At 36.9% G+C, this 23,584-nt stretch overlaps 3 protein-coding genes across 10 annotated transcripts in view; 1 reads left to right on the forward strand and 2 right to left on the reverse strand.

Moving 5' to 3' along the window:
• LOC117160086 (A disintegrin and metalloproteinase with thrombospondin motifs 7) overlaps positions 1-10,284 on the forward strand; it is a 57,287-nt gene extending 47,003 nt beyond the window's left edge. For 3 of the 5 annotated variants that reach the window (XM_033340512.2, XM_076625197.1, XM_076625200.1), the window contains 13 exons: positions 2,525-2,868; positions 3,377-3,651; positions 4,638-4,784; positions 4,952-5,102; positions 5,176-5,265; positions 5,665-5,980; positions 6,210-6,337; positions 6,432-6,679; positions 6,864-6,981; positions 7,170-7,432; positions 7,736-8,247; positions 8,548-8,721; positions 9,209-10,284. In XM_033340512.2, coding sequence (XP_033196403.2) covers positions 2,525-2,868; positions 3,377-3,651; positions 4,638-4,784; positions 4,952-5,102; positions 5,176-5,265; positions 5,665-5,980; positions 6,210-6,337; positions 6,432-6,679; positions 6,864-6,981; positions 7,170-7,432; positions 7,736-8,247; positions 8,548-8,721; positions 9,209-9,360 — 2,918 coding nt within the window. In that variant the 3' untranslated portion in view covers positions 9,361-10,284. Of the gene's footprint in view, positions 1-2,524; positions 2,869-3,376; positions 3,652-4,637; positions 4,785-4,951; positions 5,103-5,175; positions 5,266-5,664; positions 5,981-6,209; positions 6,338-6,431; positions 6,680-6,863; positions 6,982-7,169; positions 7,433-7,735; positions 8,248-8,547; positions 8,779-9,208 lie in introns of all 5 variants that reach the window. The other 2 variants (XM_033340514.2, XM_033340513.2) reach the window with 2 other exon arrangements.
• A 230-nt stretch (positions 10,285-10,514) lies between these two features.
• Positions 10,515-11,613, reverse strand: LOC117160088 (uncharacterized). The gene is made up of 2 exons (XM_033340515.2): positions 11,383-11,613; positions 10,515-10,720 (listed from the first exon to the last, which is right to left on the reverse strand). Exons 1-2 carry the CDS (start codon positions 11,491-11,493, stop codon positions 10,619-10,621), a joined length of 213 nt encoding a protein of 70 aa, XP_033196406.1. The 5' UTR covers positions 11,494-11,613; the 3' UTR covers positions 10,515-10,618.
• A 383-nt stretch (positions 11,614-11,996) lies between these two features.
• Positions 11,997-16,579, reverse strand: Bcat (Branched chain amino acid transaminase). Of its 4 annotated transcripts, none has more exons than XM_033340523.2 (7): positions 16,204-16,579; positions 14,744-14,854; positions 14,454-14,663; positions 14,133-14,363; positions 13,133-13,442; positions 12,874-13,031; positions 11,997-12,799 (listed from the first exon to the last, which is right to left on the reverse strand). In XM_033340523.2, the coding sequence occupies exons 1-7, from the start codon at positions 16,222-16,224 to the stop codon at positions 12,608-12,610; spliced, it is 1,233 nt and encodes a 410-aa protein (XP_033196414.1). In that variant the 5' UTR covers positions 16,225-16,579; the 3' UTR covers positions 11,997-12,607. The 4 variants fall into 4 exon arrangements, with proteins under 4 accessions (XP_033196414.1, XP_076482198.1, XP_033196415.1 ...); XM_076626083.1 differs by lacking the exon at positions 16,204-16,579 and adding an exon at positions 15,275-15,560; XM_033340524.2 differs by lacking the exon at positions 16,204-16,579 and adding an exon at positions 14,944-15,255.
• Positions 16,580-23,584: the final 7,005 nt, after the last annotated feature.

Genomic DNA, 23,584 nt, shown 5'->3' on the forward strand with positions numbered 1-23,584 from the left:
TCGTGTTTCCCGTTCTATTCGCACGCGCTGTATCTTTAAATGGATTCTGTTACTACGTTCTGTTATTACGTATAATGAATTTTATCGTTCTAGTTGCGTTACGTAACAACTTTGACGTAGATCATCCGTAGGGTATAGGCGTAACTCGTTTAACGGATTACCGCCAACTTTTTGCCATCCTAGATCTTTATCCCAATGTTAATACATGACGGGTTTCTACGATATATGCGCATACGTAACAGATAGAACGTAAAAGATCGAGATACAGCTTACTGCCTGCTAATATACAGGTAGAATAACTTGTTAGCAAACTCGACAGCAAGAAAGATATTATCTATAATCTTATAACGTTATTAAATAAAGCTACTTTTATTGTTATTAAATCTTGCGAGATTAGGATTTTCCTTTTTTCAGAATCCTTTGGCTAATTGTAAGTCTAACGACATACGCTTCCACATGCACGAGTAGGTACGAGTTTAATCACGACACTCGAAACTCGTAGTTTATTTCGTTCGACGATACCAAAATCTGTAATAGGGACTAATTGTCCATGGCACGATATATCTCTGTCAGTCAACTGGAAGACTAGTTCTCGGTGCTGACCGTAAATCAATTTTAACAAATGCCAAAGCCACGCCTTGTTTCCTCCTGTTTGTGCTTCTCGAGCGCCATCGCTGCCGTCGTTGTCGTCGCCTGAAACGGCACTTCCGCTAATTACACCGATGCGAACTACGAACGATGCGTGTCCGATATAAAAAGAAACCGTCTGGAGTCTAACTGCGCGTCAACGAGCTTCTAATTAATAACGAACCAACCAACCAACCAACCAACCAACCAACAAATAACGAACAGAAGAAGGGGCATAGCGAGGGCAAAGATATGAGAAGCAAATGGAAGACGAATGGGTAGCGGCACCTACAGCGAGAACGGACCGATATCCTCTTTTTTCCCCATCTTCGTGTTCCCGTTCTCATTCCCATTCCCATTACCATTCCTATCCCCGTTTCTCTCCCATGACATCGCACGGTGGCCTGTTCGTTCGCTAGCGGCGCGTATTACGAGTATTTATGCCGTTTACGTATAATGTAATTGGACGCGTCTCGATATGGAACGTGGGCGTTCCAGCGACGTTCTCTGCTCGTTCTTTCGCCGGCACCAACATCTTTGATCGCGTCGCGAAAAATTGCAACTCGATATTTACGAGCTTGTCGGCGAACGTTTCGATAAGATCTCACCGATAATCCGTCTTCGTTCGGCCACTAATTATCTCGAAATTAGATATATCGATATATCACGCGACGAATCGTCGGTATTTCTTAACGACAGAATAGGTGTGTCGACGCAAAACGTGTTCGTAAAATCTCTGAATCATATAGCGTTTCCTTCGCGATCTCGCTGTATGTTTCGATCGATATTGGATAGAGTCGAGACCTTGCGATTTCATATTTTTCGTTGATGAAATAAGCAGCTAGTTCGATGGGAGAAAAAAGTAGGCCGATAGATACGGAAGTAAGGTGTTTCACGTTGCCCTTTTGTTGCGAACGTCAACGACGAAACTCTGGGAAATTAACTACGCGGACACTTAAATTGGACTTCGGACAAAGTGTCCAAAGGAGCGCGATTAATCGGGCTAATTTGGTCACGAATTTCGAAAGTGTTAATCCACGGCCGACGTGTTTGCCGCGATTCCCGCGTGCAACCTATTAACCGAGTGACGAGACCGCGTTTCAGCAGATTAAACGACTTTACGGAGAAACCGATACGAAGGTAAGATCCGAGCGGGCTGATAGGCGGCAACGTGGTCGACGGGGGATAATCCAATTCGCCGCAAACCCGTAATTAAGTACAATGAATATCCATTTCGGCAAGCGGGCCGATCTATCGGATGGCTCGAATGAAATCTTAATTGCACGCCTCTGCGATCGAGCAATCTGCATAAATTAAGAGACCGTCTTACGTGCTCGCGGTGTGTACGTCTTTTTCGAGATAGAAGGTACAGGTTAGATCCGCAGATAGCTCCGGTAATTTCAAACGTTGAATTACCGAGCAAGATCGATGGGGCCGCGTGAAAATTAAACATCCGTTTCGCATTTTTCCTCCGTATGTAATTCGTTGTTCGACCAGTCGATTCCAAAGGAATCTATATAGCGCTTTTACGATATTTTAACGGTGGCACGCGCCGACTCGCGTTCGATCGCGTTTTCGAATCGCTCGATCTTGCCACGAGCCACGTGGAAAACGACAAATCGATTTTCCCGTAAATCGACGCTTTGGATAGATCGTAGATCAGCGGGTATATCGGATCAACCGTATCGCGTTGCATCGCGTCAGGTAGCCGAAATCCGACAAACCATTAATTATTCCGGTCGGCATCGGTTCATCGATGACCGCATCGAGAAAATGGAATTCCTTTTCACGAAAATCAAACGCGACCGCGTAAAGGGGAATTCCATTGAACCGGATAGGAATTTCATATCGAGCGGGATGCTAATCAAAGACCGGGGGTTGCGTTGTTGTTGCACAGAGCCGAGGCGGCTGACGGAAACACGGCTCGAATGGCAAACGCAATCGGGACTGGTACAGGTTCAAGGACGAGGCCGAAGAAAACATCATCAGACGAAACGATGGCAACGTGCCAAGAGATCGATCAGCCGACCGCGTCACGTCGAGGCTCTCGTTGTCGCTGACACGACGATGATGGCTTTTCATCAGGACGGCGACGTTGAGACGTATCTGCTGACCATCATGAACATGGTGTCCTCCCTCTACCTCGATCCTACCATAGGGAATTTCATTAACGTCGTCGTGGTCAGGATTATCCTCGTCGAGGAGGACGACGCGGAAGTACGTGCGAATTACGCCGGTGATGTGCGTTACGTTCAACAACTAGATGCACGGCACGGTTTACACGATACCGTGTTTTATCTAGTTTACTATTATAACAATCGGATATAAGATTCGGTAAAATCAATTTGCTTTCTTCCAAAGAGGCGGCTACGGTCAACCGGTCGAAATGCCGTTGCAATATCGCATTAATGCTTTTGAAGCGATCTTCTTATCGTCCATCTATCTATCTATCTATTTATCCTGTTAACTAACGACGATTACACCGGTACTCCCAAAATCGCTAAACAAAGCGTCGAAACGATTCCACATCACGCGCGTTCATCATCCGTAAAATATTGGATCGTTTCGTTGGTTGAACGAATCGCGAGGAAAACGTTTGAATGCTAGGGCAACGTCGAACGTTCGGATCGGTTGACACGCTCGTAAACCGTAGCCACTGAACGATCGAAAACGAATTCCACGGCGGGAGAAAATGCGCGCATTTCTATTCAACTGGCCGCGAAACGGTCCGACTAACGTCTGTTTTCAGCAAGGACTGGACATCACGGTGAACGCGGACAGGACGCTGTACAATTTCTGCAAATGGCAACAGAAACTGAATCCGGTGGACGACTCGCATCCGAATCACCACGACGTGGCGATTCTGGTGACGAGGGAGGACATCTGCTCGAGAGCGAACACGCCGTGTAGTACTCTGGGAGTGGCTCACGTAGCCGGCATGTGCCAACCGGACCGCAGCTGCAGCGTCAACGAAGACAATGGAATCACGCTCGCGCACACCATCACCCACGAATTGGGACACAAGTGAGTGGAAACGTTCGATCGATCTTTAACTTAAAAAAAGAAAAAGAAAAAGAGACAAGAAATAGATAACGATTCCATCGGTCGAACGTCGCTGGCAAACTTGCCTCTAAATTTCCGCTGAATTTTCCGAGAAAAAGTAGCGACTCGTCGGAAGTGAATTATCTTCGCGAGACTCGAGTATTACCTCCGTGTAATCCAGAGAAATTTATTACCTCTTTTTTATTAGATCCTTAGAAGCGCACTTAGTCTGGCCAAGCTTCTTTGCCTCGCAGCGATTACTCCAAACATATTTCATATTTCTCGGTGATCAAGAGTCCTCGATTTGGCTAACTTTTTATCGATCGGTAGTACGTTTTAATGGTATATGTGAATTTATATTCCGACTGGACGACTTGTATTCCCTTTGTCTCCTGGCATTAACTCTAAATGTGACAAACTAGACTCGTAACGGAGTTCAACTTTAATCTCAATTCGTCTTAACCTCTGAAATTTAAAGACGTATTAAACATAAACTATCATACTGGCTGCTGTTTCCTGTTAACTCGAAAGGTATTCAAAGTACTTTGGCCATTTTATTTTCAACGTTTCTCACCAAATTTTCGTTACCGTAGAGTTTCACTTTGCTTCTAATAAAAATTTACTATTAAACATCTGCTCTTTCTATTATACGATTATCTACGTATCAAAGTGCCAAAATATTATAAAATATCATCAAAACGCACGCACATGAAACTAACTAATATTATCATCCGCAAAAAATTGGCCGAATCGATGCGTAACTCGTTTGGTCAGCTAACGGAGAATCCAATTCCCCGTGCTCGTTATTAAGCGCAATTTGCTTTTATTAATATAATAACCGATAACGCGACCTCGTTATCGCGTTTGCCGCTTATTTGGCTGGAATCGTATCGCGGGCAGGCACACGCGAAATCACGATTCGTTCGAAATCGAGATGACTCGCGACAATGACACGATTTTCGCTGCAGCTTTGGCATGTACCACGATACGGAAAAAATCGGCTGCAGCAAACGAGACGGTGACACCCTGCACGTGATGACGCCGACCTTCGAGGTGGACACCATTGGCGTCGCCTGGTCCAGATGCTCTAGGAGGGACATTACCAATTTTTTGGAGTAAGAAATTTCAAAATCTCTTTCGACAACATCAACTATCGTTTTAGATGCGTCGTTCGAAGAGTCTGAACAACGAGTTCAATTGTTTTGCCAGATAGCGTGTGTTCGAAGCTTTAAAAGCTTTAAGAGAAGGAAAGTTTTTAAAGAAAGTTTCAAAACTTCCACAGTCAAGGGAAAGGCGAATGCTTGGAAGACGAACCGGCGGACAACGATTACTCGTATCCAGAGTTACCGCCTGGCGCGATGTATAACGCGGAGCACCAATGCAGACTTCAGTTCGGCGTCAGGGAAGCTTCCGTTTGCTCGCCCTTGCAGGAGGTGATGAACAAAAGTAAATCGAGTACGGGGCAATTTTAGACCGGTGAATAGAGATCGGTGATTTTGTTCACAGATCTGTTCTAAATTATGGTGCATCGTCGATGGCACTTGCACCACCATGCTTCATCCGGCCGCCCCGGGGACACACTGTGGCAAACACATGGTAAGAATATTAGATGCGTAATTATACACATAGCGTTATGCGATCGTAGTTCCCAATGAATAACAATTAGCCACAAATTTGTATGATTGAATTGATTAATTTAATTCTCTATTTCGCCGCGTCGTCGTGTCATTTCGTATTCGAGAAGAAACAATAGAAAATAATATCGTAAGATATAATGTTGTAACAATGAGAAATATAACATTAACGGGTAACGATAAAAATGAAAAGGAGAATAAAGCGGTTTCGAGCACGAAATTCTCTCTTTTGATAGTCGACGTTCATTGGTCCTCTGGATATTCATAACGCTCTAAAAAAAAAAAAATAGATAAAAATAGAATAAATAAGTCAACCAGCCATTAAACTGATTTTCGATAACGCGCGCGAATTTTGGCGTAGTGGTGTCAGAACCAGGAATGCGTGCCAATTGTGGACAAACCGCGTCAAATCGACGGCGGATGGGGCGAGTGGGGCTCTTGGAGCGAGTGTTCGAGAACCTGTGGTGCGGGTGTTTCGATCGTCGAGCGGAAATGCGACCATCCGGAACCAGCGCACGGTGGTAAATTCTGCATCGGAGAAAGACGTCGATATAAAATTTGTAACACCGATCCGTGCCCGGAAGAGACGGCCAGTTTCAGAGCAGTTCAGTGCAGCCATTACGACGGCAAAGAATACAAAGGGAAGAATTACACTTGGCTGCCGTATTTCGATCAGAGTAAGCCACTAGTTTTTGGACTCTTTCGTCGAAGATACTACGGACGAGTACTTTTCGCAATAAACAATGCTGTAAATAACGCTAAACGGTTCCTTGCTATTTGACAGTAAAATATCATCGAATTTAATAAACAGTTGAAAGTTACTTTTTGCCAAGTAATCTACGATCGTTCGATATTCCATTCGACTTGAATCCGTACAACACTAATGAATATCGTCCTTAATTGAAGCGGAACCCTGCGAGCTATATTGCACCGACACAGAGGAAAGCGTGATCGTTCCATGGGGTGAAGCCGCTCTCGATGGCACACCCTGTAACGTTGGTACCAGAGACATGTGCATTGCTGGAATCTGTCGAGTCAGTCTATTTTTCTAGACGATATTTTCAACAATATCCGTATCTTTCCTTCTCTATTCTGTTCTCTATTTTTCGATTGTAATTAACGGTGTAGAAAGTTGGCTGTGATTGGACGGTCGATTCAGATGCCACGGAAGATCGTTGTGGAATCTGCCATGGCGATGGAACTCAGTGCGAAACGACAGGCGGAATTTACGACAAAAACGACGGTCCAGGATACAAGGAAGTGGTCGTTGTCCCCAATGGATCGAGAAATATAAAAATCGAAGAAATTGGAAACAGCAAAAATTACATTGGAATAGGTGTGCCAAATTCCGACAAATATTTCCTTAATGGAAAACGGTAAGTAATAATCCAAGATGTGTTCATCGTCGGTTACGTTATATCGATCACGTTAATATCGATGATCCAATTGATTGTGTATCTCTTTGTATCGGCTAACGAAATAATAAATTCCGAATGAAAAGTAAAAGACGTTGGAGAGATATTACGATCTAGAGCTATGATCTTCATTCCAATTGAACAGGCAGATCACTTTAGCAGGGGAATACCAAGTGGCCGGAACTCCAGCTCTGTACGAGCGCGATCGCGACAGAGAAAAGGTCAGAATTCCTGGCCCGATCAAAGAGGACATCGCAGTCTATGTACGTAATAGTAACTAATTAACTAACTCTTTTCTTTTCGTTTTATTCCACGTATGCTTCCTCTCGACAAATTGCTTATCCGTCTCATTCGCTTTTTCCTCGATTCTTCGAGCGTGGACACGTATATTCGCTACGAATTCTTTAGCTACTTTCTTCCCATTCTCAATAATTTTGTCCCATCACTTCAGTTGATTTCCAGAGGACATTATCGGAATTTCGGGCTGCGATACGAGTACACAGTGCCGAAAAAGGAGCCTGATCGGGCACCGGAATACTCGTGGGTATTTTCCGACTGGTCGCTGTGCACGGCCACTTGCGGCGGTGGCACGCAAACCTCCAAAGCACTCTGCAACGAGAAGAAGAGCGGGGTCGTCGAGGACCACTTTTGCGAGGGCATCGAAAAGCCGGAATCGATTTTGCGAGAATGCAATCTGAATCCATGCCCAGCCAGGTAAAACGAAAGCCCAGCCTCCATGGTATAGGAAAAATCGGATTAAAGCTTCTCGGTCTCGATAATATGGGGGTACATTGAATCTGACCACAGACAAATTTTATTTACCGTTCGACTCGACGTTCCGACCGCTCCAACGCGACATCCAATGCAACTTGATTCGTTGACTTTCACTTTTGTTAAAAAGACACGTAACAGCTTTTCTTTTCTTTTTCGTTTTAATTAACTCGAACGAATTTGACAATAATGAATTCGAATAATATACTCAAACGATAATCGATTGTTTCGTTTTGCCAAAATTAGATGGTGGATCGGTCCATGGCAAATGTGCCCGGTATCGTGCGGAGAGGGTGCTCTTCGAAAACGATCGGTGATGTGTGTCTCTTCGGGAGTGGGCCCCGATAGATCGGATTTGGCTCTGCCCGATCGAGACTGTAACCGGGACGTGAGACCCGAAGAGGTCAGCCCGTGTCTAAACTTACCCCCTTGCAGCTCCACCGAACCACCATTGATCGTCTACGCGGACAACAAGGATGCCTCTTTCTACAACGTGAGCTCCAACGATCAAAATGGAATCACGATCGTCGATAGTCTTACTACCGAGGAGCCAGAGATCCTCGAATTCGACAATGTGGTCGATGAAAATCCAGATAATTCCATGTATAATACCAAGTCGAAGTGGATCGTCTCGAAATGGAGTCATTGTGCGAATGGTAAGAGAACTAGGAAGGTGACCTGCTCGATGCAAGGAGACTGCAATCCAGAAAACAAGCCGGCCACCATCGAACTTTGCCAAGGTGGGAGATGGATCACCGGTGAGTTATTCATTATCATGGCATAAAATATACTGTTATCCTTCTTATTTTCAATCTATAACTAGAACAAGTTGCTCGCGTATATCCAAAGAGTCACGTAAGAATTAAAAAAGGCCAATAAGTCGAGTCGGATTAAGACAGCATAATTATTTTCATGGTTGGTCGTTTATGTCACGCTAAGACGGTAATCGGGTTTATCCGTGCTGCTAATAATATCTTTTTGAAGCCTGGCCCGTTGCCAAAGACAACAAGGAGACGATCAAGCGTATAAAACCTCCGTCTTTATGGGCATGCTTACAGGAAAATGGGAGTCCTGCAACGCGAGCTGCCTCGTGAGAGTCGGCGTTAAGCGAAGGGAAGTCGAGTGTCGTGATCGTATAACAGAATTACTGTCCGACGATTGCAACCCCGAGAGAAAGCCGATCGATACGAGGCGTTGTTATCATAGGCGGCAATGCGCGAACGATAAATCTGGTAATTGCACACGCCAGAGGGAATCGGTCATTAAAGGATATCCGTAACTACCTGAACGTATGCATGGAAACTCGTTATTTCTTTTCTTTTCTTTCGCCCCTTTAATGCGTATCTGGAAAGCAACAGTTTTCACGGATCATTAACCACAGTGTACGTATACCGGGAATTAATGTCTTCAAGCGAACGGTTTACGATACACTTCTCCGCAAGTATCTTCTTCCTTCGTTTCTTCTATGATATTAATTATCATAGTTACGCGCGCGCGTTTGTATGTGTGTGTGTGTAAGAGCTTCGTTTAACGACTCGCAATAATACAAGCTAGCATTGATGCTGATTCTTGCTAATTCTTGCATTTTAATATATTCCTTCTTATCAGTTTACACTAGAAAGAACTAATAAAAAGAGAAAGATTTCGATGTAATCCATCAACTAATTATGATTAGGTTTCTTTAGATATGTAACGTAAAAACAAATAAAACTGTTTCAGAGTGTAAGGATACTATTGTACCAGCCTCAATGTGCGCGTCATATAGGCGCATGTGCGATGTGTCATTGATCGTGCAGGATAAATGCTGTGCCACGTGTTTCAAAAAACGAAGACACAGTCGTCGCGACAGAAGACACATTCCCGATCATTGACAAGTCGAAAATCCAGCAGCCGAATCGATCAACTTTCGCTTTTGAACAACGCTTCTAGATCCAGCCTAAAACAGGATCCGTCCTATGTCTGTACTTGCTTCGAAGATTGTCGGAAAACCGCGTAATATATTCCTAATACGGCCGAGTTAAACATCGAATTTCGATGCAATACAGTCAAGTTAAGTAACAATAAAAAAAAGTGACGAAAATTCAAAGTGTACCTAACATTCCGATATAAATGACATTAGAATGAAGTATAAATTTTGGACACTGTCATAAAGTTTCCGAATAAACAAATTAACAACATCGTACGTAAATTTAAGGCGAATATTCGTAACTTTGTAGCTCTAGCGATACAACGGTGCAAATACATATAAAAGTTAATGAGATTTCCAAGATGTACAAATATACGCAAAATGTGAAAATATATCGAATTCCTGTATATATATACAAAATATGTATAAACACTCGATATATTTTTGAATTAAATGTAACGTTACGAATTTTAAGGTACGTGTCCACTTGAGTGTACAACTATCGCGAGTTGCTCTTTACAGTATTTCCCACAACTGGACATTGCTGAGTGACTATCTGATCTGATGATTCTATGTAATAAATCAATAACATAAATTTGTACTAAAATAAACAAACTGCTATATTCTTTATTTGATTATAATATCGTTAGATTAAAATCCCTTTTCAAATAAAATATAACAAAGCTTTTTTCCGCTAAAATGTAAATTTTACATATCTTATTATTGTTTATACATATATTTTATTAGCAAAATGATATACTTGATATTTTTATGGTACTAAACTTTTGTACAATCATATACGTATATGTAAGACTGCGACTCTTCAACTATTCGTGCAACTCACTTACACAAAAAAAAAAAAAAAACGTAGAATAAAAGACAAATTTAATTCTTGAACAACCGATGAATAAAACGAAATATTTTGAGATAAGTGATTTCTTATAATGAATTAACCTCTTAATATATAAATAGAATGAAACTCGATACGTTCATTGCGTACATTGCATACAATAAACAAATTACATATCCCAAACGTCGTTGGTATGTCAAAGGTTTAATCTTTAATCTGCAAATTTCTAAAATGCAGATAGAAAATGTCTAATATCGATTACAAACTACTTTATCTAATTTCATATTTATTTCAAGTATATGATACACATTCTCCTACTTTTTGTAATAGTTATTTACTTTACAAATTTGAGAATACAGCTACAAAAGATCGTCTATCCCTTCTTTTGAGCGTTATATTTATTTACATTACACGAAATGTACAGCGGAACCCCCATTACTCCGATCCATATAGCCATACCAAATGCCACTTTTTCCTGCAATGAAAAAGATATTATTGCCAATTATATAGTTTAAACGGTCTATAATCTTACAGATATTATCATTATAACGATACTACATATATGTAAAATACATCAAGAATGTCATTTTAAATCAAATGCCTAAGTAATTATCGTTATAATTAATTTTAAGTTATTTATCAACCTTTTATACTTTTATATTCACATAAATTTTATTCCAACAATGTATCATATATAACCAAAGTTAAATATATAATATGCTATATCATTCAAACATAAAACTTAATTAATTCTTTGCATTTGAAATTTATGCTTTTTCACAATAATAATGTATAAAGTTTATCTATATCCTTAAATAAATATACTGAACGGACTAATAAATACTTTTATGTAGCTCAAATTAATTCATATATTGGTTTTATTAAAAACAATTATTAAAAACAATTAAGAGATTATTAATATTTGCAAAATTTAATAAGAACGCCCCAAAAATCAATTAGCCTGTTACATAACATAACCTTATATATGAATTACCGATATAAATGCTCACGAAAATGCTTTTCGAACTGTAAACAGAACACTGTCCTTATAGTAGACAAATTTTTTGATTCAAAATAAATATTTAATTGCTGCCGTCAGCTTCTTATGTAAGTGCATTTAATAAAAATAGTACTTACGGCAAAAGGTATTCTAACCCTTGGTGGTGTAGCAAGAAGTGTTCTACGTTGATTCTGACATACATTTAGTAATCTCGGTACTTTCCTAACTGTGTTTTGAATCGCGTACATGTTTTTCCTTTTCACAAAATTTAACCCTTCTTAGAAAGAACTTACTCGCTGTGCGAATCAAAGACGAATAATGAATAGAAAGGTCACCGATCAACAAATTCAGCAAACTGCACGATTTATGAATTACCGCCTCTAGCGGTCAAACGACCCAACTACACGCACATTTACTTCCTTCGGTACTTTCAGCCGTAGGAACGAGAGGGGGAATGTAAATACGTTCGTACCGGAGTTAACCGGAATATGCCGATGCTTAGGGGCGATTTGAAAACGAGCGGTAAAACGTTACACCATACCGTTATAACAAGAAGTTTCTGTAGACTTGATATTACAACGATTAGTAATATGATCTCATTCTATTTTGACATGAAAATAATAATTAAACTTTCAAACGATGTAATGAAAAATTGTATGTTAGGTAGTTTATACAATTTTAGATAATCGTCTTTGCTTCAATTTATTAATTGCGTTCCCCAGGAAATAAATATCTATTCTGCATTAACAAGTGTTTATAAACTTATACTTTTATTGAGATGATACACATATGAACAAAAACCTTTTTCAGACATACAGACTATCTACCAAGTAAAGAAAAGCTTTTTATAGCATATTCTTTTCTTGTTGTCCTTCTTGACCGGTGAGGTAGAACATGGAATAAATAATTTGTACCATAGAAAAATTATTAAAATTACATAAGATAGTAAATAAGTAATATAAAAAATATATACAATACATCTATATTTCTATGTAGAAACGCACACACATATTCGTAAGTACGAATTGTCATTCAACGTACAACACACACACACACACAAATCAACACATTAGTCTTTATAGCTCACTATTAAAAAGTTGCTTTGCTTCTGTAAGAAACAATTGATCCCTGAGTTTCATCTCCAATACATGCTCACTTCTTACATGCCTTTGACAAAATCAGTTCCATGTGTAAATAAATAAGAATTCATTCACAACAACATTCGCATGAAGCTAGCAACAACAAAATTGTGACACTCCCAACAACTATTCTTTTAAATATAATACAATCGATGTTAAAAATTGCATGGAGTCGCTTTTGGTTATAATTATGTAATAAATAATTAAATGGATTATTCTATATTCATTCGATAGGTATCACCCAAGGGTGATCCGGTATAATACCATATTGTATATCAGTTAAATGTTTCAAGAACATTTTGTAAACAGGATTAGAGTGCTCCATCGTTGGTATATGCAATGGTTGTCCAACATATTCTATGTAAGATACAGGACTAATTATGCAAGCTGTTCCTGCTCCAAATATTTCCAACAACTAAAATAAAATTGTAATTTCTATGAAGTTGAAACAAATTTTAAATAAAGAATAATTAAGATAGGATATCTTACTCTGTTTTCTGAAAGTAACTGACAAACTTCGTTCATACAAAATTTCCTTTCACTGACTTTAAATTGATTCCATTCTCTGGCTAATGCTAAAATAGAATTTCTTGTAACTCCAGGAAGAATTAAATCACTTGTTAATGGTGGTGTTATTAACTCTTTTTCTGAAATTATAACATATTTATAAAAGTAATATGAAATTATACAGTGAAACTATATAGTTGTGGAACAAGCAATTAAACGAAAAATGTAAAATGATGCTCACCACCATCATCATTTATAAAGAACATGAAAATGTTCATAGTCCCGGCCTCAGTTACTTCATTATCTTCTCCATAAAGCCATAATACTTGTTGCAAACCCTTCTCTATAGCTTCCTTTTGTACATATATAGTAGGCCCATAATTGCTACCTACTTTGTAGTTACCACAACCACCTGGCCATGCTCTTGTATATTGGGGATCAGCTAGTAAAGATATGCCAATATTTTCTTTTGTTTTGTTAAAATAAGAGCCAACAGGTGACAAAATAATATAGAGTAAAGCAGATTCTGAAGATGCAACACCGAGTGTGGGCTAGATAAAGATGTAAAAATGTAAAAATAATTATAATATATATATACATAAAGTTCTTTTTATATTCTTGGTTGAATATTCTCATTGATATTTACATTAAATATCTTTTGTATAAAAATATTAATTATCTATGATTATTTCTTCATTGAGATGACTTCTTCTAATAAAAATGTTGCATCATCTGTAAGTAACGATGCATACACACCTTTCAAAGTACAATTTATAAAAAATATATGACATAAATACATTTTTCTTCGAAATTTTACATCAATGGAATCAGAAGTACCATTATATGCTAATATTATTCATGTTTGAAAAAAGATACACTTCTATTCATTCATATTAAATAATGGCATAAAGATATGACATATACTTCATTGAACATTTAAGGCTTTGTATATTAATTTTTATCTTCTTAACTTTTAATCACTAGTTCTTGTTCTTTTCTACAATACAATGTCTAAGTGTATCTTATAGTCCTACTCCAACAAAAGAGCATTAAACACTACTTTATCGTGTATTATCATTAAGTATTGTGAAATATATTGCTTACTTTATATGTATCTGTTTTTATGACGTCTGTGACATCAATGACACGATTATTATTCATATCGTTCAATTGATTAACATTCTTTATCTTTAAGATAAGACGTTATATTAGAATTTTTCTTTTAAGATGTGCATACTTACATCTATTCCTATAAGTGTTGGGCGTATATATAGACTAGAAGCAGTAGAATGAGGTACCCATTCTTGATCAATACTAATTAATCTACAACAACATTTAATTAATTCTTCTCCTATGAACGTAGGTAGGCCAGTTCTCGTTGCTGAATTGTTCATCCGTTCCATATTTAGTTCTGGTCGAAATATTCTTATCTTCCCATCTACTCCTCTATAAGCTTTTAGACCTTCAAACAACTGAAATAATGCATACAGTGCATACATCAGTAAATGCTGTTAAATAATAGAAATGAATAGGAAACTTTATGAAATATAAGTTGTATTTACCTCTACAGCATAGTGAAGAACTTTTGATGCTGGATGGAGAACTAACTTTTCAAAAGGTGTAATTTCTGGTATTTGCCATCCTCCTAATGTTTCATGATAAAATATCTTTAACATGTGATCTGTAAAATATTTACCAAATGCTAAGGCACTGACATTGGGCTTTGGTTGTAATTGGTCTGGTCCTGCAAGACGGACTGTTAGATCTGCATACTACAAAATATAGCATTTATAAGTTTCAGTTAAAATAATTATTTCAAGAAATTATTGAAATATCTTTTAATAAAGCATACCTTAAAAGATCGTTCCGGTTGTATTACTTTTTTATCTCTAATTTGTAAAGATGATGAGTTCCGCTTGATATTAAATTGAAATTGATTCAGCATTCCCCCACAAGATAAAATCTGTATAAAACATTGTGGTGTTTTAATAATTCTAACATGTAACGTACAGTACATCTTTCACTAATACGCTCAGTACAGAATCAACATACACAGAAAATAGAAATAAATATGTGGTTGCAGTATTACATAAGTTCAGTCCATGTTTATGTGGAACAAAGTATCTTTCTTGAATTTGAAAGGTATATAGTGCTTAAATTTTGTATTAGCCTAATATGGAAATACAATCATTTCAAATATGTGTTAGAAGTTATACAGAAATCTTGATTCATATCGGTATTATAAAATATGTGGTTATGTTCAGCGACTGACATGACAAAATAAGACAAACTAATATGATAAAGTAGTAAAATTCGCGAAGACTCTATCAGAATACCCATTACGGTAATGCTTATGTTAATTCTTCTATTACAAATTGCTTACGGAAGTAATGATAGATTTAGGACAGCAAAATACATCGGTACTACATAGGTTAATTAATTTTTATATTTCCGGTTACAAGTTTGAAAATTACATATAAGAGTTAGGATTTATCGAATTAATCGTTTTATCTCAGTATGATATCTTTTTCTTCTTCTTTCTTTTTTTCTCGAAAGTCATTTCTAATAAAAATCCATTCTTGAACACGTGTTATTACAAGCGCTGAATGTCATATTGAACATTGAACTTGCAAGACGCGCGTCAATATCACAAGTTTATAAAATTTTATTTTATTAAAATTTTTTGCTGCTGTCAACATTATCGTGTGAAGCTACTGCATTAAAATTGCATAATCTAAGATGTTTAAAAAATGAGAAACATAATTTACAAAGATAACACTTTGCGTGTAAAACACATTGAAGCTTATTAAAATAAGATTATACTCGCTAATGATATCTAGCGTTATTTTAATATTCTATTCTAAATAAGTTATTACTACATAATCGTTTGCAATAAAATTACTATATTAATTTAAAATCTTTAACTTCTACTTCTTACAAATAACTCATCATTTGTACATTGTATAAATTATATATTTTAATTTTTGCTTGAAATTTTCATTGTTACTTTTAACTTTGACAATAAAAAAATAAAAAATATTGGTAACGTGTGGAATGCTTCTAGATCTTGTTCCTAGACAATTTCCGTACGCGTATGAGAATCTTGCATCATCACAGAAACTCAGAGATAATTATGAAGATTTCACGAAAAATTTAGACCGAGTAAACAACCAAATCTTATACGAGATATAGTAATTTTTACATCAGAATTTCGTATTCTACATTTTAATTAATATTAGTATCTATAAGTTTGCAATATTTCAGCGCTTTTAACATTAGATTTTCGAAAGAATCGTGAAAAATATAATTTACCTGACGTCGCAATTGAACCATAGTAATTGAATAGTGATGAATAATCACAAAATGTTTAATCCTTCAGAAGAACCCTTAGCGCACTAGATTCCTTACGCCGTATATTACGAATGTAATTACGTAAATAAACACTTCGTAAAACGGATTTAAGGTAATTTTACTTATTATTGCTTTTGAACAAAAAAAAGGAAATCAAAAAAAGGAAATTAGAAAAGAAAGAATGGGGAAAAAATGTGAAATCGAACAGGGGCGCAGGTGATTTAAAATATTCACTATTAAAAGTGTTAGTATTGCAACCGCTATACAGTGACTCCGTTATTATACACTTGTATTCACTTCTTTGAGCATTCTCGAAGAATGTCTTTGCATTAACCAACGGTTAATATTTTACTTATTAGCGGGCAAGAGGCGTGAGAGACAGAAAGAAGCAAAGAACCCCCTCTCTACGTCAGAAAATAAAAGAGTGGGGAATTTGCCGATTCAGTATAATATGTATGTATACACATTGTGATATATACAGTGTTCAGGAAACGTATATTTAATTTCATTTAACTAGTGTAATATAGTTGTTTTTTTAACCTTCTCGAATTGCCTAATTTTGTTGATAAGCATGTACGTCCATTGTAGTCAATATTCATGTTGATTGTAATCAAGTACAATTGAAGATAGACGTTATTAATTAGTTTTTATTTATTAGGGCTTGAATATCTCCAGTAATAGGAACCATAGTTATATAAATTTTGCAGTAAACTTTAATCAGACTGTAAAATAAACGTAAAGTTCAGTTCAAAGGCGCGAAGGGAGTTAATTTGTAACAGCAATAAAAAAAGTATTGGTGACAAGAACACCCTGTACGTAAAAGACGAAACTTACGAGCATTGTATGATTGGGAAAGGGGAGGAAAAATTCTAACGGGATTCATAACGAGTGGGGGCAGGGAATTAAAAACAAGTTGATAATATGGTTTGTTCGAGCGATAAGAAAGGACAGCAAGCACGCTGTTAAGAATATCGAACGCTTCTCGATTCTCAAATATATAGAAGAATTGTAAATATTTACTATTTATTATTATTGCAGCAAATTATTAGTATCCTCATCCTGTGTACTAATAGTAAATATTTACTGTATTTACTATATTTACTATATTTACTATATTTATTGCATTTACTGTATTCACTATATATTCACTATTAGTACACAGGATGAGGATTAAAGTAATAATTCTGACTTGTCGCTATCCCTTTAATTACAAAAGTATGTTCTCACATTTACGATTCTTGCGCAAGAGAAATGAATAAATGCGCTACCTTCTTTTCCAAAATTAATAAGAGAATCGAAACTACCGTCGCAATAAAATGTCAACGATAATTTGGTAAATACTCAGGACGAAATCTTCCAGTTTTATTCGTGTCTTCTTTTTGATATTAATAGCGTGTAAATGTAATAAGTAACATATATCATATCAAGCACGTGACAACACTGGGAACTCTCTTATATTATAGTGAATAAGTGTAAACACGAGGAAGATAGTTGTAAGTACAATATTCTCTAAGATGATCTGGTAATTTCACGTAAATCGGGTGATATCGTTTAATTTTTAGAATTATCTTTCCTAATACTATTCCCGCTTTATCGTTTCCAGTTTAGTTTACACTTTATGATTAACGTAACCTCTAACTTGCAATCCACATTTTCAAATGGTTTAGAAATTCCTCCATATATCTATCGCCTTTTTATTATAATTATCCACTCAATTATTCTAGAAATGAACGAATCTGGACTTTTATTTCATCAGACGAACATTCTTCAATTATTATCCATTCTTTAGATTCTATTTTCAGATATTAGTCTACTGAAAGCAACCGTTTCTTTCCAATCAATACAAAAATCCGTTAAAAATCATGAACGATTCGAGAGATTAGGTTAACTGCAGATTAAAAAGACATATCGTTTCAACGCAACTCTGGAATTAGCTGTGAAAAATAATAGTATCTCCACGACGTGGCTTATTGTATGCTCTTACATCTTTTACTTTTGCAATCAATACCTTCTGCATCATACCACGATAATGAAACTGGCAACGAAAATAAACATTTCATCGCATTTACGTCTATGTACATATACGTATAATCCTGTGTCCATTACTGTTTACTGTTTCAGATATTGTGCAAGAATACGAAACGTATTAAACGTTTCCAAATACGTATGTATACATATTTACAAACAAGACACAGCAGATCTCGAGTGTTTTTGACAACAAATTGTAGGCTCGTCCGACACTTGAGGAGGAAGTATCGAATTAAAAGTGACGAAATAATAGAAAACACTGGCTCGATATATTAGAAATTCTTGTTATAATCTCTCTTTATAAATAGTCTTTACATAGAATATATAAGGGTAAAAAAAGAGGAAAAATAATCTTCGCTCATTTCGTTTTGAACAGAATTTGAAAACTTGAATCAGTGAAGCCTTAGATACGAGCGACCGTCGAGTTGCTGCAGACAAAGTTACGATCGAAGCTACGGATAATGTTTTTTTTTTTATTTGGAAGAATTTTACTATCAATTCTCATTGAGAATTATAAGTAAATTATTATGGCGTGGTACTATGTCGTGTTTAATAAGTGTTTATCGTGTGTTTGATTCTAGCTGAATCTAACGTTTAAATCTAGAGGGTAATGTCTTTTTAGTCTGCGGATCTGATCCGTCGTGTCAAGCAATTGAGTAACTAACGGTTTTTGGTGGTTGTTAACTCTTATGTTATATCTATTACCGAATTTGGATATTTCTTCTTTAAACTGTTGGTATCTTAAGGTCGCGATGTACTGTTTCGTTGGTAACATACCAAGGTACATCTATTAAAGATCTTAGAGTTTTCGATTGGAATCGTTGAAGAATTTCTATGTTGGAATTACTCGCTGTTCCCCATAGTTGGATTCCATAGGTCCAAACGGATTTTAATATGGCCTTATATAACATTATTTTATTCTGCGCGCTTAAGTTGGAACGTCTGCCAATGAGCCAGTAGAATTTTTCTAATTTTGATTTAAGTTGTTTGGATTTATCTACGACACGAGATGAGCTGATTCGTTAAGGACAAGTTTTCGTTAGGAAAGTGAGGAAAATAGACTTCGCTGTTAATTGGTTATTTTCCAGGTTGGTGGGTGAGGAAGGGTGCTAACCACCCCCGAGAGAAAGTTGCTAGTGGGAAGCATCATACGTGAGAAAAACCAACTTTGTCGTGTCAATTCGTAGTGGACAATAAGCTTTAGAAAACAATTCAGTAAAAAGATGTTTGTTCGATCTGAAGGACCTTAACTAGAAAATTCTGATTTAACCTTAACTAGAAAATTGAGATTTATGGAGGGTCCTTAAGACTATTGAGGATACGCAGTAAGGATGTGTAACGATAAATACTTATTAAACACGACATAGTAAAATTAAAAAAAAAAGGATGTGCAGACACCTGGCTGCCATCTTGTCCGCGGTGTGTGGCCTGGTTTAGGTAGAGAGTCACCAGACGTAACATAAGGAGAGGCTCATATTATTATACCCTTGAATATACATTATGCTTTGGGTTACAAAATCTAGGAACAAAGGAATTAACGAATAGATTTCTAATTATGTTCCTTGTAAATCAACAACAAAAAACGTAAGCTAGATACAGTTAAAAAAAATGTAAACACTAATCAGAACGAACCGTCAACAAACCATGTTACCACTTGTAACAGATTCAAAATATTAGAATCTACAGACGATTCTATGAACGTAGTTGAAACATTAACAAACCAACATACGCAGAAAGTTCCTCCTCTTCCACCAATCTTCATCGATGATGTCATCGACATTCAAACAATGATAAAGTCTATCGAGAAAGATATTAACAAAGAGGATTACAAACTAAAAATTAAAAATGACCGGGTTAAAATTCTGCTGACTAATCCAGACTCCTATAAAAAAGTAACAAAGTTGCTAAAAGCCCTGAACCCAAACTTCCACACATATCAACTGAAACAAGAAAGACCTTTTCGTGTGGTACTACGCAACATCCATCACTCAGCTAACTTAGACGAACTGAAGTTTGAACTCTTAAATCATGGCCATGAAGAAACCAACATTAGTAATATAAGGCGTAGAATCACAAAAAGCCGCTATCCTTATTCTTCGTTGATTTAAAGCAAAAGTCGAACGACAAAGAAGTCTATAATATCAACCGTCTAATGAATTCTGTAGTAAAAATTGGACCACCTTTTATAAAAAAGAGATAGTTCAATGTAAAAGGTGCCAAAGGTACGGCCACACGCAGAAATATTGCAACCACAATTACCGCCGCGTTAAATGCGTGGGTCTTCATTCTACAGATCAGTGCACTGAATCTTCAGAAACTCCTGCGAAGTGCATCCTCTGTCAAGGAGAGCATCCTGCGAACTAGAAAGGTTGCGCAGCCTACGAGACATTGTATAAAAATAAGTACCCTAAACCCAGAGTTTAGGACCTAACCGACCAAAGTACTGAGTCCACAAAAATGCCACTCTACTCCTCCAACCTCCTATGCACAGGTAGTTCAAGGAAATCAAAGCAGACGGAAAATTTATAGTGATCATTCGCAAAATAGTGTTCCCAGTTTACAAAACACGGATAACTTCAATAGGCTTGAAAAATTAATCGCGAAACAAACAGAGCAAATTAATAACTTGCTATCATTGCTTACAATCATCGTGGACAAATTAACACGCTGCGACGTAAAATAAAACCAACACTCATAACTCTTTGGAATGCTAACGGTTTAGCTCGGCATAAATACGAACTAGAACTCTTCTTAAAACAACAAGAAATTGACGTAATGCTTATATCTGAAACTCACTTCACCGATAAAAATTATCTGAAAATAAATGGTTATAACTTTTACCATACCCAACGTCCTAGTGGAAAGGCCTACGGCGGCACCGGAATTATCATCAAGACCAGCATAAAACACTATGAGCTTCCATCATTCCAGAAGGATTACCTCCAAGCTACAAACGTAGCGATAGAAGATTGGCATGATCCAACCACTACATCAGCAGTATATTGCCCTCCTAGACGTTCTATTTCCAAAGAAGACTTCGATCATTTCCTCGGAGACCTGGGCAATAGATTCATAGCTGGAGGAAACTATAACGCTAAACATACCCAATGGGCCAGCAGACTTATCACAGTAAGAGGCAAAAATCTTTTGTAAAGCATAAACACCAATAGACTTAAGACATGAATACCCCCATCACATAATAAAAAAAATCGTAGAAAAACGTAGACTTAAAAGAGTATGGCAAAGTTATAGAACACCTGACGACAAGCGTAAGCTAAATAATGCAACAAGAAAACTAACTAAAACCCTTAAAAATTATAAAAATGACTGTTTTCAAAAATATCTTGCTAATCTGTCTCCCACGGCTGACTCCAACTACTCACTATGGAAGGCATTCAGGAAACTCACTCGTCCAAAAATAATCCCTCCAATTCGTTGTCCGCAAGCTGGATGGGCGCGTAGCCCTATACAAAAAGCCAACTTGTTTGCAAGTCACTTAACTAACGTTTTCAAGCCATATTCCTCCACTATTGCAGCGGAAATAACTGAATACTTGCATTCTCCCTTCCAGATGTTTCCTCCTATTGAGCCTTTCTCATCTCTGGAAGTCATAGAATTAATCCGTCGTCTAAATCCCAGAAAAGCATCGGGGCATGATCTGATAAGTGGCAAATCTATTAAGGAGCTTTCCATAAAAGGGATTGCACTCATCACTTCTACTTTTAATGCAATTATTCGCCTTGAATACTATCCTAAGTCTTGGAAAATATCATTGATTACTCTTATGCCTAAACCTGGAAAACCAATATACGAAACTAGCTTTTATCGCCCAATTAGTCTTCTTCCTACTTTGTCCAAACTATTTGAGAAGTTGCTAACGAAACGACTCCTTCCATTCCTAGAGGATTTGAAAACAATGCCAAATCATCAATTCGGTTTTCGGAAGCAACATTCTACGATAGAACAAATTCATCGTTTAACCCATAAAATCAGCCAAGATTTAAAAAAGAAAAAATATTCGACAAAGTGTGGCATGAAGGACTTTTGTTCAAACGAAAGAAAATCCTATCACACACCTACTACTCCATCTTAAAATCATATCTAACTAATAGGCTGTTCATGATTAAATACTTAGACGCTATAGCCGCAATATTTCCAACAGAAGCTGGTATAACCCAAAACAGTGTCCTCGGACCTCTGCTGTTCACCGTCTACACTGCCGATTAACCAACTTTAACATAACCACAGCAACATTTGCTGATGATACAGCTTTATTAGCATCCCACTCAGACCCGATAATAGTCTCCTCTACTCTTCAGCGAGATCTTGATTCTATGGAAAAGTGGTTCTACAAATGGCGCTTCAAAATAAATGAAAATAAATCCAGTCATATAACCTTCACGTTGCTAAAACAAACCTGCCCACAGGTGATCATAAATAATATTCCAATTCCAAACAAAGAGTCAGTCAGATATCTGGGCATGATTCTGGACAGAAGAATGACATAGAAACGACATATCGTAGATAAATCCAAACAACTTAAATCAAAATTTTAAAAATTCTACTGACTCATTGGCAGATGTTAAGATTGACTTATTGGCATTGACGACTTAAGCGCGCAGAGTAAAACAATGCTATATAAGGCCATGTTAAAATCCCTTTGGACCTATGGAATCCAACTATGGGGAACAGCGAGTAATTTCAACATAGAAATTCTTCAACGATTCCAATCGAAAACTCTAAGATCCTTAATAGATGTACCTTGGTATGTTACCAACGAAACAGTACATCGCGACCTTAAGATACCGACAGTTTAAAGAAGAAATATCCAAATTCAGTAATAGATATAACATAAGAGTTAACAACCACCAAAAACCGTTAGTTACTCAATTGCTTGACACGACGGATCAGATCCGCAGACTAAAAAGACATTACCCTCTAGATTTAAACGTTAGATTCAGCTAGAATCAAACACACGATAAACACTTATTAAACACGACATAGTACCACGCCATAATAATTTACTTATAATTCTCAATGAGAATTGATTGTAAAATTTTTCTAAATAAAAAGAAAGAAAAAGAAAATGTTCCTTGTAGCCTTTAGCTAAAGCTATGAGGTTAACTTTTTTGATAATGTCCTTTTGCTATAAATATATGAACGTGTTCCCTATTTTTCCATTGTATTGTAACACTAAGAGAGTAAGGATCTGGATCAGCATAAACTTATACTTATACCTTTATTTATTTCAATATATTTTTCTATTACAAATTCATCCACTCGTTCTTCTATCAGTCAACCCCAACAATTATGA

Source organism: Bombus vancouverensis, chromosome 2 (assembly GCF_051014615.1).
Source record: "Bombus vancouverensis nearcticus chromosome 2, iyBomVanc1_principal, whole genome shotgun sequence".
In the NCBI taxonomy this organism is placed as follows: Eukaryota; Metazoa; Arthropoda; class Insecta; order Hymenoptera; family Apidae; genus Bombus; species Bombus vancouverensis.